General features: G+C 41.7%; 1 protein-coding gene across 3 annotated transcripts in view; it reads left to right on the plus strand.

Annotated features, from left to right (window-relative positions):
* The window catches only part of rreb1a (ras responsive element binding protein 1a), a 57762-nt gene extending 43001 nt beyond the window's left edge, over positions 1–14761 (plus strand). For all 3 annotated transcript variants that reach the window (XM_065294763.2, XM_065294762.2, XM_073813202.1), the window contains 7 exons: positions 4108–4261; positions 4359–4501; positions 6283–6472; positions 6577–9103; positions 9282–9446; positions 11497–12243; positions 12330–14761. In XM_065294763.2, coding sequence (XP_065150835.2) covers positions 4108–4261; positions 4359–4501; positions 6283–6472; positions 6577–9103; positions 9282–9446; positions 11497–12243; positions 12330–12724 — 4321 coding nt within the window. In that variant the 3' untranslated portion in view covers positions 12725–14761. The remainder of the gene's footprint in view (positions 1–4107; positions 4262–4358; positions 4502–6282; positions 6473–6576; positions 9104–9281; positions 9447–11496; positions 12244–12329) is intronic.
* The last annotated feature ends 1441 nt before the right edge of the window (positions 14762–16202 follow it).

Here is a 16202-nt window from a genome sequence, read left to right on the forward strand (position 1 = left end):
AACTTGTGTTTGTCAGATGCATCTCAGTTGTGTTTTAGAGAAGTAAAAAGCTTGTCGAACGATAACATCCTTCAGGCCTCAGGCCTATCCTTTGCCTTTAAGTTGAAGAGTTGCCCAGAGGACGAGTGCTCCACAAAGATAAATGAATAGGCGTTGGTTTGTTTGTGTATGTAGGTGTGTTAGCCGGGGTTGGTGAACAGGATAGCTGCACTCTTGTTAAAGCAGCGTGAGGTTGACAGGAAGTGAATGGTGACTTGAAACACCTCCCCCCCATCTTTCGGGCATGGTATCTTCTCCCAGCAGGCCTTGCTGATGGAGGGGGTAAACACGAACTTCCTTCCAAAGTTGCGAAGGCTGATAGTGATGGCTGTGCATAAGGGGGCTCTGTGGGTGTGTTGAGGACTCTTTAGCTGTTGCTCCAGGCAAAGATGGCTTGAATAGACATTTTGTAAATTGCTGTTATCGTGTAGAAAGCAGAAGTTAAGTGAAATTATGGGGAGGAATTGGAAAGAGTACACCAACTTTGATTTGCATGGAATGTGCGGCTGTGACGGATGTGAAGGGAATCTGGTTTTACTACATCGCCTGCTGCTGACCTGATAACACGTCCTAATTGTTTCCATAGTTTTCTATCTGTATGAGTATTTAATATGTAGTATTTAGTGTTCTGAATGGTTGCTAGTGTGCTATGGTTGTTAAAGGGTGGCAAAATAACCCACATTTCTCAATCATATTCTGTATGTTTCAATAGCGCATTGCATTAGTAGAGGAAAGGTCATACGTTTGAATCCCAGATTGAGTGCACTGTCGCTTTAAATAATACCATCTGCCAAATGCATACATGTAAATGATTTCCAGATTTAACATTTATGTTGTTCTTCTTATGTGTTTCTTTATGCATCAGACTGTTTAAGGCCATCAGTGTAGTAGGCAATGAGGCAGCCATCTTGTTGCCAAAGCATCACATGGAGTAGAAAAGGGAGGCAGGGAGGAGGGAGTCAATGTTGTCATGGAGAGAGATCATAGCTTTACAGAGGATTGGCTGCTTTTATTTGCTTTAACCTCTTCAACCTTTACACCACTGAACGGCGACAGGTTTAAAGGAGGTGCCCTTGGTGTGACATTGCTTTGAGAAGGGAAAACTTTCTGACACCACAGCGCCCCCTGTCTCTGCTCAACGTGAATGCGATGGAATGCTTGGATCAGATGGAATGGACCTGGCTATGCATGAACAAGTTTTATGATCATTTACAGATTAGCCAGCCGTCCACATTGACATGCTTCGTTCAAGGACATGAAACTTTACTTGCTGCCACACTATTACTTATTACATTTTAAATGAATTCTCAATTTAAACGAATTATAGCCATGCATAATAAAAAAGTAAGGATATTACTGTTACCCTCCTGTATGACCCTGAGGTGATGATGGTTTTCATCCAATCACAGTTTGCTGACTTGGCAGTGCATGTTTACTGTGATTGGTCAGAGGCGAGGTCAGAGTCCAGAGCAGAAAGATATAACAGCCTGTCAGGTCCCCACACGGGCGTCCAACATGCCGCCTGCTATTAATAAACCACCGAGTGCAGAGTGAAACTGAGACCCGCAGGGCCAGGGATGTCTGACCTTTTTTCACACTTGCGCACACACACAAGAACTTTTATGAAATAAACTTTTATAGGTACACACAGCCTATAAGCCCTCAGTGAGAGACCTTATATAATCACTTTGAACAAGAAATATCATTCACCCAGTAATCTTGACTTAGTTAAACCAGTTTTAATTCATTCGTCTGTTTCTTTAAGCCCCCTGATTTCCTCAAGATCTCTGTAGGAAAAAAAAGGATGATTTTCTGAACTGCTCCTTGTGACATTAGCACTGCTTCCGCTGATCTCTCCCCGCCATCTTGAACTCCACATATGCACATGTAGAGACTGAGGGATAATTGCAGGAGTTTCAGCCCATTAAGAGTCATTTCTTTTAGATCCCACTGGGTTACAGGGGTTCCTCTACCCGGCATTACCAGAGTATTATACATAAATTACTCCTGTCAAACAAATAGGGGTTAGCCAAATACTAATCCTCTATAAGCACTTCCCAAATTCTGTCCTGAGGAGGAACTCTTATAGGAGCGCTTAGTTCAAAACCATTAACATTGTATTTTTACTAATGCCTTATTTAAATATCTCTTTCATTTAATTGGCTATGCTGTTGTATAAAAAAATTTAGTGGTCACAAATAATTTGATGGACCAGAGAATATTTTTAGCTAGACATTTGAATTTTTTTATTTATTTATGTTTATTTGTGTATATAGAGAAATTGAACACAAATTGCTTAAAAAAAGTGCTTAATTTAACATCTTAATCATGTGACTCTTTAAAGAATGCAGTGATCACATATTTATTGTAGATAACCATAACAAGAATTCCCAGAATAAAGGGTTCATTATAGTTCGGCATGGGACCTACGGCACAGCCTCAAAACCATAGGCTATGCATCGTTTTTCATTCATACTTCTGCATCGTTGTTTGCGTCGACATGCACTTACACAGCTCCAACTGATTTTGCCAAGTGAGTGACCCAAGGACAACATTTTTATAAATAAAACCTAAACCCACCCTAACCATAACCAAACCCTAAAATCAGAGGGATATGATTAGTGAAAAACAATGGTTTAGGAACCGGCAATCCTGGTTGTAACCTAAACTTAATACAAACTTAGAGGCTGTTTACACTTGGCATTAACATGCGTTTTCGTCGATCGGATCACAAGTGGACGACGTTAATGCCAGGTGTAAACGGTGTTCAAAACGTTTTGAGCTCGTCCACTTTCGACCACTTTCAACCACATCCAGAGGTAGTCGAAACCACTTTCGATCGGATCGCTTTGGAGTTGCGGAACGCATATGTGGTTGAATGCGTTCGAACGGCCACACACGACCGCCTTCTCTCCGCCCATTTATGTAATCTGAGGTATTAAACACAAGTTTTACGTCTTTTTTGACTTCTGGCGTAAACATACGGTAAACAGCGCTATTTTTAGCCTTTCATTGATACAACTAAAGCGGCTGATCTCCGTAGTTTCGTTTTGAAAGCGTGTGAAAGTTGCGCGATCCTATTTCATCAATTGCGCTGAAAATTCAGAGAAAGCTCCAACATATAAACGTACAAAACACTATGCAGCATGTATACTTGCTAAACAAGCAGCGGGCTCCGACATAATATAAGTTTGCGTCCATATAAACTCATAATTACTCCCGCTCGGGTTTGAATGACAGCAGAGAGACTCGCCCACCGTCTCACAGACCACCCCCTCACAGTATTCAGGACAGATGCGGTCGAAAGTGGACAAAAGAGACGGATTTAAATACCAGGTGTAAACGTAATGTGTCTCTCTCGTCCACTTGTGATCCGATCGATGAAAACGCATGTTAATGCCAAGTGTAAACAGCCTCTTAGTTCTGAAATCTGATTGGTTGATTGAAATGTTGTCCCAGGGTCAACATACAGTAATGTTGCCCTGAGGACATCAACCACTTGGCAAAATCAGGAGAGCCCACTTACACATGTGGATCGCTAGTAGGCAATATTCATACCGAATATTTCATGGTATTTAGTTTTGTTGCAGCTTGAGTTAAATTTTACTTCTCAACTCATATTTGTTTTTACCGTCGCATGTGGAAATGCATATGAGGATTTTTTTTATCCTGACATGAGGTGTCCTAGCGGACCAATCACAGCACTTGCAGTCCGCGTAGAACAGACACGTTGTTATATTTCTGATAAGGTGCATGTCACGCTACGCATAGCCTATGGCAGGGGTAGGCAATGTCGTTTCTGAAATGCCCTGCAGATTCCAACCCTGATAAAACCTTGCCTACGTAGTTTTTAGGTGACTCTTAGATCTTGATTAGCTATTTCAGGTATGCTTGATTAAAGCTGGAGCTAAACTCTGCAGGCCATCGGGACTACAGGACCGACGTTGCCTACCCATGGCTTACGGCATATGTCCTACGTGGGACCATAAATTGCACTAAAATGTTTGCGTCGGGTTACACAACAAAGACTTCCTGTGGTATTCATGGGATTCTTTTATCCATTTTCAGACACATGAAGATCCACGAGAAAGACAACGCCACATCCATCCCCAACAGTCCCACCCTCCAGTCGCCAGGAAAACGAAGACGTTCCTCGGCCGCTAAACGCAAACTAAGTCAAGATGAAGACAGTGAGCGAACAGACGAGCCATCTGGCAAAAAGGTAAGAGTGATCTCTACCATCCTACCCACTGCCACCTGTGACCCAAGTGGGTACTCTCATAGTGGCATTCATGTAGCTGACATTGACCTGTTTGCAGGTCCTGGAGGATAGTGGGGCAGACAAACAGGTTTTGAAAGGAGGGCAGGAGGAAGTGTTGTCCTGTCCTGTCTGCTTGGAGACCCTCACCTCCAAAAATGACCTAGATGCCCACATGGAGACTCATCCTGACACTACACTAAGGTACAAACATACAACCATTGTGAGATATTATCCATAAAACTGAGAGTTAAAGGGTTATTAAGGGGGAACGTTTTCCATTCAGTGCTGAGGTTTCAGTTCAGTATATTATAGCTGTCTATTACGCTCAGACTGGAATGTTGTCTCTTTGTCTCATGAGGTGGGACCTATATTACATGGGGACGCCAGTAACTGGGGCTTGTAGTCTGGATCCCTGCAGTTGCCGGGAGATATAGTGGCATGCTTTGTGTCGTAAAACGGTCATAATTTAACACATCCGAATAAAAAGGGGCTTTTGTTTCTGACTTTAATTTGTGCTACATATGTTTGTTTGGCTCTGATTAAATCTGTCAACTATATCTTTATTCATGTTTTACAGATTTGACACTTCAACTTAAAGTTGCCCACTTTAATGAAGCTATATGCAGTTTTGAACCCGCCATTAGTTTATACTCCGCTTTGTCGAGAATTATCATACCTACATAACTATAATCCTGTCTCTGTGGCCCCTCCTAGTCGTAAGGGCTCCTAGAGTTCCCTTCCCCCCGTTTGCGGCCCCCAGGCTTAGGGCAGGGAGTGGCACAGAGAGGAAGCAGGGAATAAAGGAGGGGGGTGTAATGAGACACAGAAGGAGATTTCTGAATCAGATGCATCTCTGTAGTATTGCACATATGCATGCATAGATGCATGCATGCATCTGAGGTGGTAGTCGTTACCTTGGAGATGTCTCCAAAGCCTTTTCACTGACAACTAGCTTGTCTGACTGTAGTTAATGGGTAGCTACACAGTATGAAGGAAGTTGGCAGGGCTTGCCTGATTGAGTTTCAGAGCAACGTTATTGTTGTATGGAAGTGCTGCAAATTTAGCACTAATCCTTTGTAATCACAGGAGGTTAGAGCGCTAGTTAAGAGGATCTACAATGCTGTGAATTGGGTTTCGCTGTTGGAGAGTTTTTAAAAGGAACAGGCACACATACAGTATGTGCACGAGCAGAATGATGCTTATAAGATATAGACATGTTATCTCTTTTACCCAACTTAGCCCTTTCAAGTTAGACAGACACTCCCATGCATGCATTACATGCTGTAATATAACGGATAGTTTCAGCTTTGAAATCTGATTGGACGAGCCACGTTTAAAGCTGTTGCAAAATATCCTATAGAAAAGCAACGGCAGCCTGAAGAGAGAGAATGCTTGGGGTAATTATATATAAAGGAGAATGTAATTACTTGTCTGTAAACGTAAAAAAAATGTGTAATTGTTTTTCAGCATGAGAAAGATAGTCAGCACCATGAGAGCATGGCAGAATTATACACATTATAGCACATTTTATGTCTCAGACAAACACAGATGCAGAGCCCCTTGCGTGGCATTCTGTATGTCTGCTGAGATAAAAGCAGCTTACAGTCCCTATACACCCATCGTCACCATGATCAGAGTTAGGGCACATGATAAGAGCCGTGCACATCGTAACTGACGTTAGCCAGCTGTCTCCTGCAACACCCGACAAACACAAAAAGCAAGCTGTTAGGCTAGGGTGTGGTTGTCATCTAACCCTTAGTTAACTCGCTAAGAAAAAACCTCTGCTATATTATATCCTGTGTGGATGTCTGGGATGCATGCATCCTTATAGCACCATATAGATAGGACACTATTTCTGAACCATCTGGAGTCATTTCAAAACAAATTTAAAGTTAGTTCGCTATGATGAACTTAACATGCTTATTGTTTTAACAAAGTTTGTGGTAAAGGCAACACCTCACATAACTTTTATTATTTTCTAGATGTGATTTATGCTGTATCTCGTTCCGGACGCACCGTAGTTTGCTCCGCCACAACGCAGCTACCCATAAGCAACTTCCCACAGACCCCAACGGGCGACCCTATATTCAGAACAACCCCTCCATCCCTCTTGGCTTTAATGATCTGGCTTTCATTGACTTTTCATGTCACAAGTTCCCTCACATTGCCCAAGTAAGTACCCACTGTCAACAATGGAACACAATTTCCTTGAATAATCTACACAGGTCATTGTGTAGCTAGAGTGTTTTATTTTTCTAATTTATTTAAATCTACAGGTTTGGTGTGAAACGAACCTTCGCAGATGCACCGGCAAATTCCATCGTTTTGTATGTGACTCCTGTGACAAGGCGTTCCCTCTGTGCTCAGCTCTGGACCTGCACAAAGCCTCACATGAAAGTTCAAGTGACGCCCCAAAGACAACTTCACCAGCAGTTATAAAAGATGAAATTTCTACACCTGAGAAAAGCAACTTCATGGACTTCCTGGGCTTGCAGCACATCTCTCAAGTCAAGCCTGTCCCATCAGAAGAGGAAACCCAGCAGGCTGTGCTAGACAGCATCCGGATTATTCATGTGGAGCCTAATCAGTCCACTGTACCTCAGGAGCCTGGCCTCGTTGGAGGGGCTAGCCTGTCTCTCGTAGACCCAATGACTCTTCACGGTCTGTCCCATCAAGAGGCTCTCAAACTACTGTCCCTTCAGCCCTTCCAAGTGCAGCCCTTCCTGATGCAGCCAGATGGTGGTGTGGTGGTGAAGCCTGTTTGTGGCGAATCCACTATGGAGTTTGCTGATATACAGAAAATACTTAAAGTAGCTTCAGCTGCTCCTAACCAGATTGCGCTCCCACCCCTATCGAAGGCACCTTGTAGTGCTGTGCAGTCAGGCTATAAGCAGATGCCTCCACTTAAGCCAAAGCCCATGGTGGCTCCCAGAACCAATATGGTAGCATCAACCCCACCACCCCTCTTGAACACACAGCAAGCGTCACTGGGCTGCATTAGCCCCAGCCTTCCTCCCCTTGCAAGCCACCCTCTTAAAACTGCCAGGAACCAAGCTAGCAACCATGGTTCCACAGAGAGGATACAAATGGAGGCAGATTGCATGGGAGATGCCCATACCCCAATGGATATGGATGAAAGGCATATCAAGCAGGAAATTGGCAAGTTGGAGGAAAACACTGGTAAGAAGGGAAATCAAAAGGGCTTATACCCGTGCCGATTTTGTGATCAGGTTTTTGCAATCTCAAGTGCACTGCAGGCACACATGCGATACCATTTGGGCGTACTACCCCACCAATGCAACATCTGTGACTATGTTGCCCCAGACAAAGCCACACTGATCCGTCACTTGAGAACACACAGTGGTGAACGACCCTACGTCTGCCGACTTTGTCATTACCCGTTCACCGTTAAGGCTAACTGTGAGCGCCACCTACGCAAGAAGCACATGAAAAACAATCGCAAGGAGATTGAGAAAAACATTAAGTACGTTACCTCATCCACATCCACTGCAGACATTTTTGAGCAGGGCGGGTCTGGTGAAACTACCTGCCGCTATTGTGGGGAGGACCTGAAGACCTTTCGGGATCTACAGATTCATTTGCGAACTCACAATGGGTGCCAACGAAAGCCATTTGAGTGCAAGTGCTGTGGAGCAGCCTTCCTTGCTAAGCGTAACTGTATTCACCATCTTCTGAAACAACATCTAGATGTACAGGAACAGGATATTGAGGATCACATCATCACTCTAGTAGCTACATCAACCCAAAATAGCCCAAACCCATGTAATCTCAATGGGGTTTCTCCTAGCACCATGGTGCAGTCTGTCAAAGTGGAGGACCTCAACTACTACAATACCGATATGGATCAACCTCTGGACTTCTCTAACAAAAGCCGTGGGGGTAGTAGTGCTGGAAGTGTGAGTGGATCACCTGGGCTTAAAGTTGAACCTGTTTCTTATGACTCTTCCATGGAACCTATTGATCTCTCTATTCCTAAGAATCCAATAAAGAAGCTTAAACAAGACACCAATGCTGGATTGCCCAGAGAAGTTAAGAAGGAACAGTCATCTATTAGCATCCTTGCACAGGCTCTTCAGGCTGATAGACCCATTGATGAAAAGTCCCAGCAGCTTGGCTGCTACCAGCTCCCAGTAGCCTTAACCACCTCCCTAACTGGTGGCACTGTTACAGGACGGGCGATGCGTCTGAAGCCCCTGCTTCCTAAACCCTCATCTGCAGCAGTGAAGGAACTTCCACCACTAGCGTCAATTGCTCAAATCATCTCCTCTGTTTCTGGTGCTACTGACCTTCTTAAACGGGAAAACACTAACACGCCTCAGGTGGAGTCTGATAAAATTGGCAAGCAAGAATCCCCAGAGACCTTGATAGATGAGCTCCCCCTAAACAATTCAAAGAGGAAGTCCAGAAAGAGGCCTTCCCACGGTGCAACAAGAGAGAAACCTCTGATGAATGCCACAGATTCAAATATTGATTTGGAGTCTAGTGGGGAGTTCGCTAGTGTTGAAAGGATGTTGGCCACCACTGATGCCAACAAGTTTAGCGCCTATCTTCAGACCAACACAATGGAGTTAGCAAGAAAAGGAGGGCTGCAACAGAGGGTTGGTGACGAGGAAGAGGTGAAAGAAGAGAAACATTCGCCAGTGCAACAACGTGCTCACTCCCAACAGTCCAAAGGGAAGAAGAATGCATACTCAAATTCTGTGCAAAAGATGACGTGTCCGTTTTGTCCCAGAGTTTTCCCATGGGCCAGTTCACTTCAGCGCCACATGTTAACACACACAGGTGCTAGTTCAGTTCAAATATATTAATATATCACTTTGCACAGAACATTTTTGTACAAAATAGTTAAGTTACTGTATATGTATATTATGTAACAAACATGTTAAGTTTTACAGACCAAATCACTACAATATTGAGTAGCAATTTATATTTGTGTGTTTATTTTTCATTTTGTAAACAGGCCAGAAGCCATATCCTTGTCCGCAGTGTGATGCCTTTTTCTCAACCAAGTCCAATTGCGAGCGGCATCTTTTACGCAAGCATGGCGTTTCCAACAGAGTCCTGAGGCGCAACGGTGTGATGCCAAAGTCTAAGGAAACGGAGGAAGGCTCACAAGAGAGTGCAGGTACTAACAGAAAAATATAATAGAAACATTATTGTTTACAAATGTGAAATGAATGATATATTTTAATAAAGAATAAGAGAACACATTGACATGAAAAGACTCTTAACCCTCTGGGGTCTAAGGGGTTTTTAGGGCCCTTGGGAAGTTTTGACATGCACTGACATTTGTGCTTTTTTCAGTTGGTTAAAAACATATTAATGGCAAAAGTCTCATAACACTGTGTTCATCACAAACTGGGCTACAATATCATATAATCAACATGTATGTACATGTTTGTATTTTTGAGAGAAAAATGTTTATGCGTGGTTTTTGAAAAAGCAAAATTTTTAAGTCACTGATATAACTCCACAAAACTCATTCTAAACATGTTTTCCCAAGACTTTCCAAACTGGATCTAGTAGTCTAGAGTTTTTTCTTCAAAATGATGTGAAAATCATATGGCCTACTCAATCACATAAAGCAAGATATTGATTTACAATTTCTAAGACACTTTTGCTTGGGAAAGGCCGTATGCATGGAGGCGGGAAAGCTCCTGAATAATCAGTGATTGACAGCTGAGAGACAAAAGAGTTGAATAATGAGCCACTAATGAGCCTTGTGTGGATGTTCAACAGGAATAACTTTCTCTGTAGTAAAACCATGATAAGGTTTACTTTTCAATATAATGTAAATACACACACACATTATATATATTTATATATATTTCTATTGAAATATTTTCTATTAATTTCACAAGTATAAGTTACCTTTTAAAAACCATAGTAGCTTAATCCTGGTAAAGATACTGTTTGGCCATCTTAACATGAACACACTTCAACCCAGGGTTAGTGTTTGGTTGGCCAGCGAGAGGTTTACTTTTGTGCAGTAAAAAGCTCAAAAGAACAACTGCCTATCGTTGTCTGGACTCTTATTTGTGTATTTGTAATCATTATAGTAGAAACACAACAAGGGACACGCGTGGTAAACGTATCAATGTTTGTTTACAACCGCCGCCATTACCTCACGTGTTGATCATGAAAGCAGTGAATGTGTGCACACGCGAGTGATCCTGTGTTTAATAAACTTGCTGTGCGGAGATATGCGCTTAGACGCAACTAAATAAGGATTGTACTGTTTGGAATCGCGCATTATATAAGAATACCAAAAAGCGCGTCGAGTTTCCTGACTCGCGTGTTTGTGTATGTGTGTTCCAATCGCGTGAACTGTTTGACGGAAGAACAAAGAAAACACTCGCGTCTGGAGATACTGACACACATACGCAAGGAAATAAGGATTTATGTCATGTTTGGTGCAATCGGATGGAACAACAAGGAATGGAGAGACTAGATTGTGGATTGCATATCCATTGACTGCAGGAGGCACGAGTCATGCATATGGATGTTTCTGCTCATTCACTTCAATGGCGCGGGGGTGTGGCGATCCGATCTCATTACAGATAATGAGGTAACTGGCGAAATACGGTACTTCTCCTCCTTCTCATACAGTTTACACCGAATGACAATATCTGTTTTCAATTTCACTTATATCATTTAAAAGGAGACATTCCAAGCATTATGTAGACATTTATCTTTTGTTTCTACACCAAGTATTCGTTAAGTTACAGTTTATTTTTCTGACGCGTTTCTGAAAGGACTTCACTGAGGGAGAGAGAACAGAACGTGCATCATGTTTATTTTCTTAATTTTGCGAAAAGCACAACATTCTGTTTTTATTGGGAGTGGACAGAAAAAAACTAGACACTTTAACGTTTGAAATGATGTATAAATCATATCTGTATGTCAAAAATCAGCAGAGTAATTTAAGTCTCTTTGCGGAGTGATTGAAAAATAAAGAGTTTGCGGCGCCCGCGCCACCGTCGACCCCAGAGTGTTAATATAGGCGATTTTATCGAACGCGCGTTGTCATGGTTATTCGCCCTGGCCCGAAGTTAACTTTTGGTCCGTGTTTTTTTATTTTGGTCTGGCTAATGGCTAAACTGACCTCTGGAACAAATGTTAACACGTTATTAAGCTTAAACACTAATTATATGACAATGTATTCTATATTCTAGAAAGCACATCAGAGGCGGAGCTTCCTGTGAACGAGGCAATGGATCTCAGTTCAGACCCCGAGAAGCCTGTTGCATCTGATGCTGAGAAACCCTCACCGGCTAAGCCGACAGAGGCGGCCGTAGCAGATCTGCTTCCTCAAAACGAGATGGAGGAACCACAAGGTCTTGAGCCCTTGAAGGACAATGACTCAGAAACAGAAAATGAGGATTCCCATAGCAATACAAAACTCAACTTGACCTTTCCCTCCAAGCCAATGGACATCAAGTTCCCCGAGAATGACCAATCGCAGTGCTCCCCTGCGGCGGAAGCCGACACGTCTGCCAAAGCGACACCTCAGGACGAGTCCAAATTGACCTGCAAGAGTTGCAACAAGAGCTTCCGCTACGCCGCAACCCTGACCAGACATGAGAAAGTTCACCAGCTGGACATAGCGTCAGACTCGACTAACGTACCTCCAAAAGCAGATGATCCGACTGTACCTTGCGAAGCAGAGGAGGTGGTCGAGAAATGTTTTAAAAAGAACACAGCCGAGATCGAAGGAACGGGCAGCGTGGCGGAGAGCGGCTCAGAGGACGATAAAGAGGAGAGAAGTGATGAAGAGGGAAACCCAACTGAACCAAAGAGCGCTGAGGGAGAGGCCGGGGAACCTGGCAGCAAGCCGGACAAGAGGAAAAAGGTGTGCAGTATATGTAACAAACGTTTCTGGAGCCTTCAAGACCTCACCAGACACATGCGCTCTCACACAGGTAATGACATTGTTGAAACGTAGTACTTCAACGTTATATACTCTACTTCCTCTAATTAAACGTGAATGTTTTTTTATTTATACCAGGTGAAAGGCCTTACAAGTGCCAGACGTGTGAGCGCACCTTTACCCTAAAGCACAGTCTGGTCCGGCACCAGCGAATCCACCAGAAACCTCGTGGGACGGACGAAGAGGGGTTCAGTGGGCGCTCAGCCAGCGAAAGCGAATGTACGCCTACCAGCACCAATCCACCTTCTGAAAACGAGAGTGAGATAACAGAGACTATGAACGGCGATCCATCCACACAGATGAGAGACGAGGATTGTGCATCTACCGATAAGGTTGTGGGGAACAAAAGTGAGGACTCACCCACCATAGATCCACCAGAGAGACTCCTCAAAGGTTTACTGGAGATCCACACCAAGCCCACTACTGAGCACATTTCGGCCATCTCGGAGCCGTCGCTTCTTGGTGTGGAGTGAGGAGCGACTCTTGTTGTGCGGTGCCATATAACAAAAGACTGTTTTCAAGTGCCTTTCTACTTTTTTGCTATATCTTTATCAGCATTTATCTTGATCTAAAGTTGATTTTTATAGTATTTTACGATGATTATTATGACTTTTTCTTTTGTGGAATCCTGAGAGAACTACTTTAAGCAATATATGAACAAATTAGTATATTTTGTACAGCAAAACTGTCCTATAAGAAGCAGGTTTATTCAGCAAAGGCCGAGAGTAGCAAGAGGACTTATTTCTACTGAGAGGCTTGCATAACTGGAATATGAGAAGATGACCCGTGCTTCAAAGGGCTTTTCTGAAATTTTTATTTCCCCTTTAATTCCTTCCAGAGTAATTGCAATAATGAACTCTGGATTTTTAGGGAAAGGCCAAGCAAAGGGGTCTTATAAAGTTGCAGTCTTATAAAGTATATGGGCAATGTTTGTCCAAAATGAATCATTAATGTCCAGTTATGCTGATGGGACGGGATGCAGTATTTTTAACTTAGGAGCTTGTGAAATGCTTTCCCTCGATCCCGCTCTCAGCTACTTCAAACACAGCGAGGTAGCCTGCAAGTATGAAATCTGAAAAGTGTACCTGCGTCCAGGGTTAACGTCTTCCAAAAATATAATTCGTTTAAGCCTTACTCTCATTCGGAGCTTCAAGCAGGTGTCTCGCTTTCCGAACCAGAATTCATGGAGTACTTGAACACTGTCGCCCTGCTGCCTCCTGTCAGGATGTGGTCCTGCAGTGCTCCCGTATCAATCACACATTCTTTTGTAGTGTTGGATATCTCATTGACCTCTTTCAGTTTTATGAACTTGTGTTGTGAAGAAACCTCAGAAACAAAGCAAACCTCAAAGGACACGGAGACTGTTTGTAATCGCATGGACCGGTCTTCTACCAAACCGATGACCGAACGTCAGGTGCTGTAGTGAAAGTGAGTTTCTTTAATGGAGATGGAGCTTGCCTCTGATTGGATGTCAACGAACATCAGGCCCTGTTCACCCCCTAGTGGTGAAAATCTGGCATCTCTGCTCAGGCACGAGACTTATAGTATTGGATGAACTTGAATGCAATTGCAATCGCTTTCTCGATCTGTTTTCCAGGACTCCCCGATGCCTTTTCCTGGGGTGTTTTGTGTGCGAAAGTGGTCGGTTACTCACAGACTGTTTTTAATGTATTTATTGTGACCCGGAGTGGGTGAATGTGGAGAAGCCATGTATTAAAACAATTATGCTGCGTAAGAAATGATTCAAAATACATAGCAGCCCATCTTTGATTTGGGTCTTCGATAACAATAATCATTTTCGATCCAAAAGCTTTACGTAGACGTTTGTATGCATTTTATAGAACGAGTGATCTGTTATCTTTATTATTATTATTATTATTATTATTAATTATTATGATTGATGATTTCAGTTTGAGAGATACAAGTTGTTTTCATTGATATATTCTTGGCATATAAACTGTGAAATGTGTTATTCTGCTATGGGTGAATCTGTAGGGTAGTTTTGCATGTTGTTCATTTATAGATTATTATTTTCTTTTCTTTCGGTTTTTGACCCACCTGCCACCCCACTGTCTCACTCTCAGGGTTCTTACATAAAGGATTTCTCAAATCATAATTTGCAAAACATTTTATTAATCTTTTTCCACCTTTGATTTTTGAAGATGTTGATCCATCAATCACTACTTTTAGCACTTGACTGTGAATTCAGATGAACAGGGTGGAGTTCAAATCCACATTCCTCTCAAGGGGGTTTTCTACGAGATTTGTTCTTTTCCTCTCTTTTTTTTATTTCTATCCTCCCTGTTTGGACAACGGAGGTCTGTCACTGTTTGACGTGCCGACTGATGTAAAAGGGAGCTTTGCTGCTACATCCCCAAAAATAAATCTACTGGACTTGAATGGAAACAGAATCACCAGAACATTTTGGTACACTACTCTTGTTCCTCGAATAAGTGCTTCAGAATCTGTTCTGTATCAAAACTATTCAAGCAATAAAGATATACATGAGAGGTGCTTGGGTGATTTGAGTTTTTTGCATTAAATGCATAACATGTAATTATATGAATGGATTGATAACAAAGTTAAATCCTTAATATAGAGAGAGTAAATGTGCAGAGATTCACATCATTCATTTAATCATGGATGTCATTTATAAAAGTGAATGATGATGCTGGACTGGATGGATCTGAAGAAAGCGTAACAGCCTTCATATCATCCATTACATCCTCAGATTTAATTTAATATTCTTCAGAAACACACAAGCGTAGTTACATTGCAAGCAGTGGCCTTAACAATTTGATGTTTATGAGTCATATTTTTGTGTCTGGGGCATTATGTATTATAAAAATACATTTATGATGTATCACTTTATTCTATAAAACATATTTAGTTTAAATACACTTTCAGCATTTTTTAATAATACATTTTTTGGGGGTTTGGTATGTCAAACTTGTAAAGTGTCAGGCAGGGCAACGTACAAAGGAGTTTAAGGCAACTTTAAAAAATGGTGTTTTAAATGATTAAAAATTAAAAATAAGATATTTTGGCATTATTTTATGTCCTAAAACATTTGCATGTTTTTGGAAAATTTCATGAATATCACTTTTAATAAAACTTTTGTCCAACAATTTGGATGTTCTCAAATGTCAAGGCTGTACAAGCGCAAAGTATAAACAGTAAACATGATATCACATAATCCATTAAACCACAGGTGGTCTTTATGCGTGAATAAAAAGTTTGTAGATCTATCTTCAATACTGAAAGAATTAGGGATGCACCGATAGAATATTTTGGGCCGATACCGATTTAAACAGACAACTTCTGCCCGATACCGATATTAAACACTTGTATACAATACTATACAGTTGGTCTATTAGCTAGTTTATTTCTGCATTAAATAATTTTTACTGAACATGGATTGGATCTAATTAACATTCAACTGACCAACATAATAAGAGAGGCACAAATTAAGCTAAAACAAATATAATAAGACAGCATGACAACCTTCAAAGGTGGTTTTTGCTATTTAGCTATTTTATTAACAACATTAACTAATTTTTTTTTTACATATAATGGATTTCTTTATGCATTTAATTAATAAACAATCGGTATCGGCCTTTCTCGTGCTATTGCCGATATGCCGATGGTTTCAAATTCATCAAAAATCTATCGAATACATCGGTGCATCACTAGAAAGAATGGCTACTTTAATGTAAGGGGTAGGCTGGTTAACTTTCTGCATCAGGTGGTACAACCAATCTAAAACTAGAAAAAAATGCTATTTTTTAAACGCATTTTAATTGTACTTATAAATTAGATATCACAGGCAAAAGCTAATACCAGCATCCACATAAAAATTCTGTTAATTGTAAATGCATTGCGGAGGTCTGGTAGTGCAACTCCTATGAATGCCCTAAGACATAAAAATTAAGGTAAATCATTTTAATAACA

Source organism: Paramisgurnus dabryanus, chromosome 22, assembly GCF_030506205.2.
Source record: "Paramisgurnus dabryanus chromosome 22, PD_genome_1.1, whole genome shotgun sequence".
Taxonomy (NCBI): domain Eukaryota; kingdom Metazoa; phylum Chordata; class Actinopteri; order Cypriniformes; family Cobitidae; genus Paramisgurnus; species Paramisgurnus dabryanus.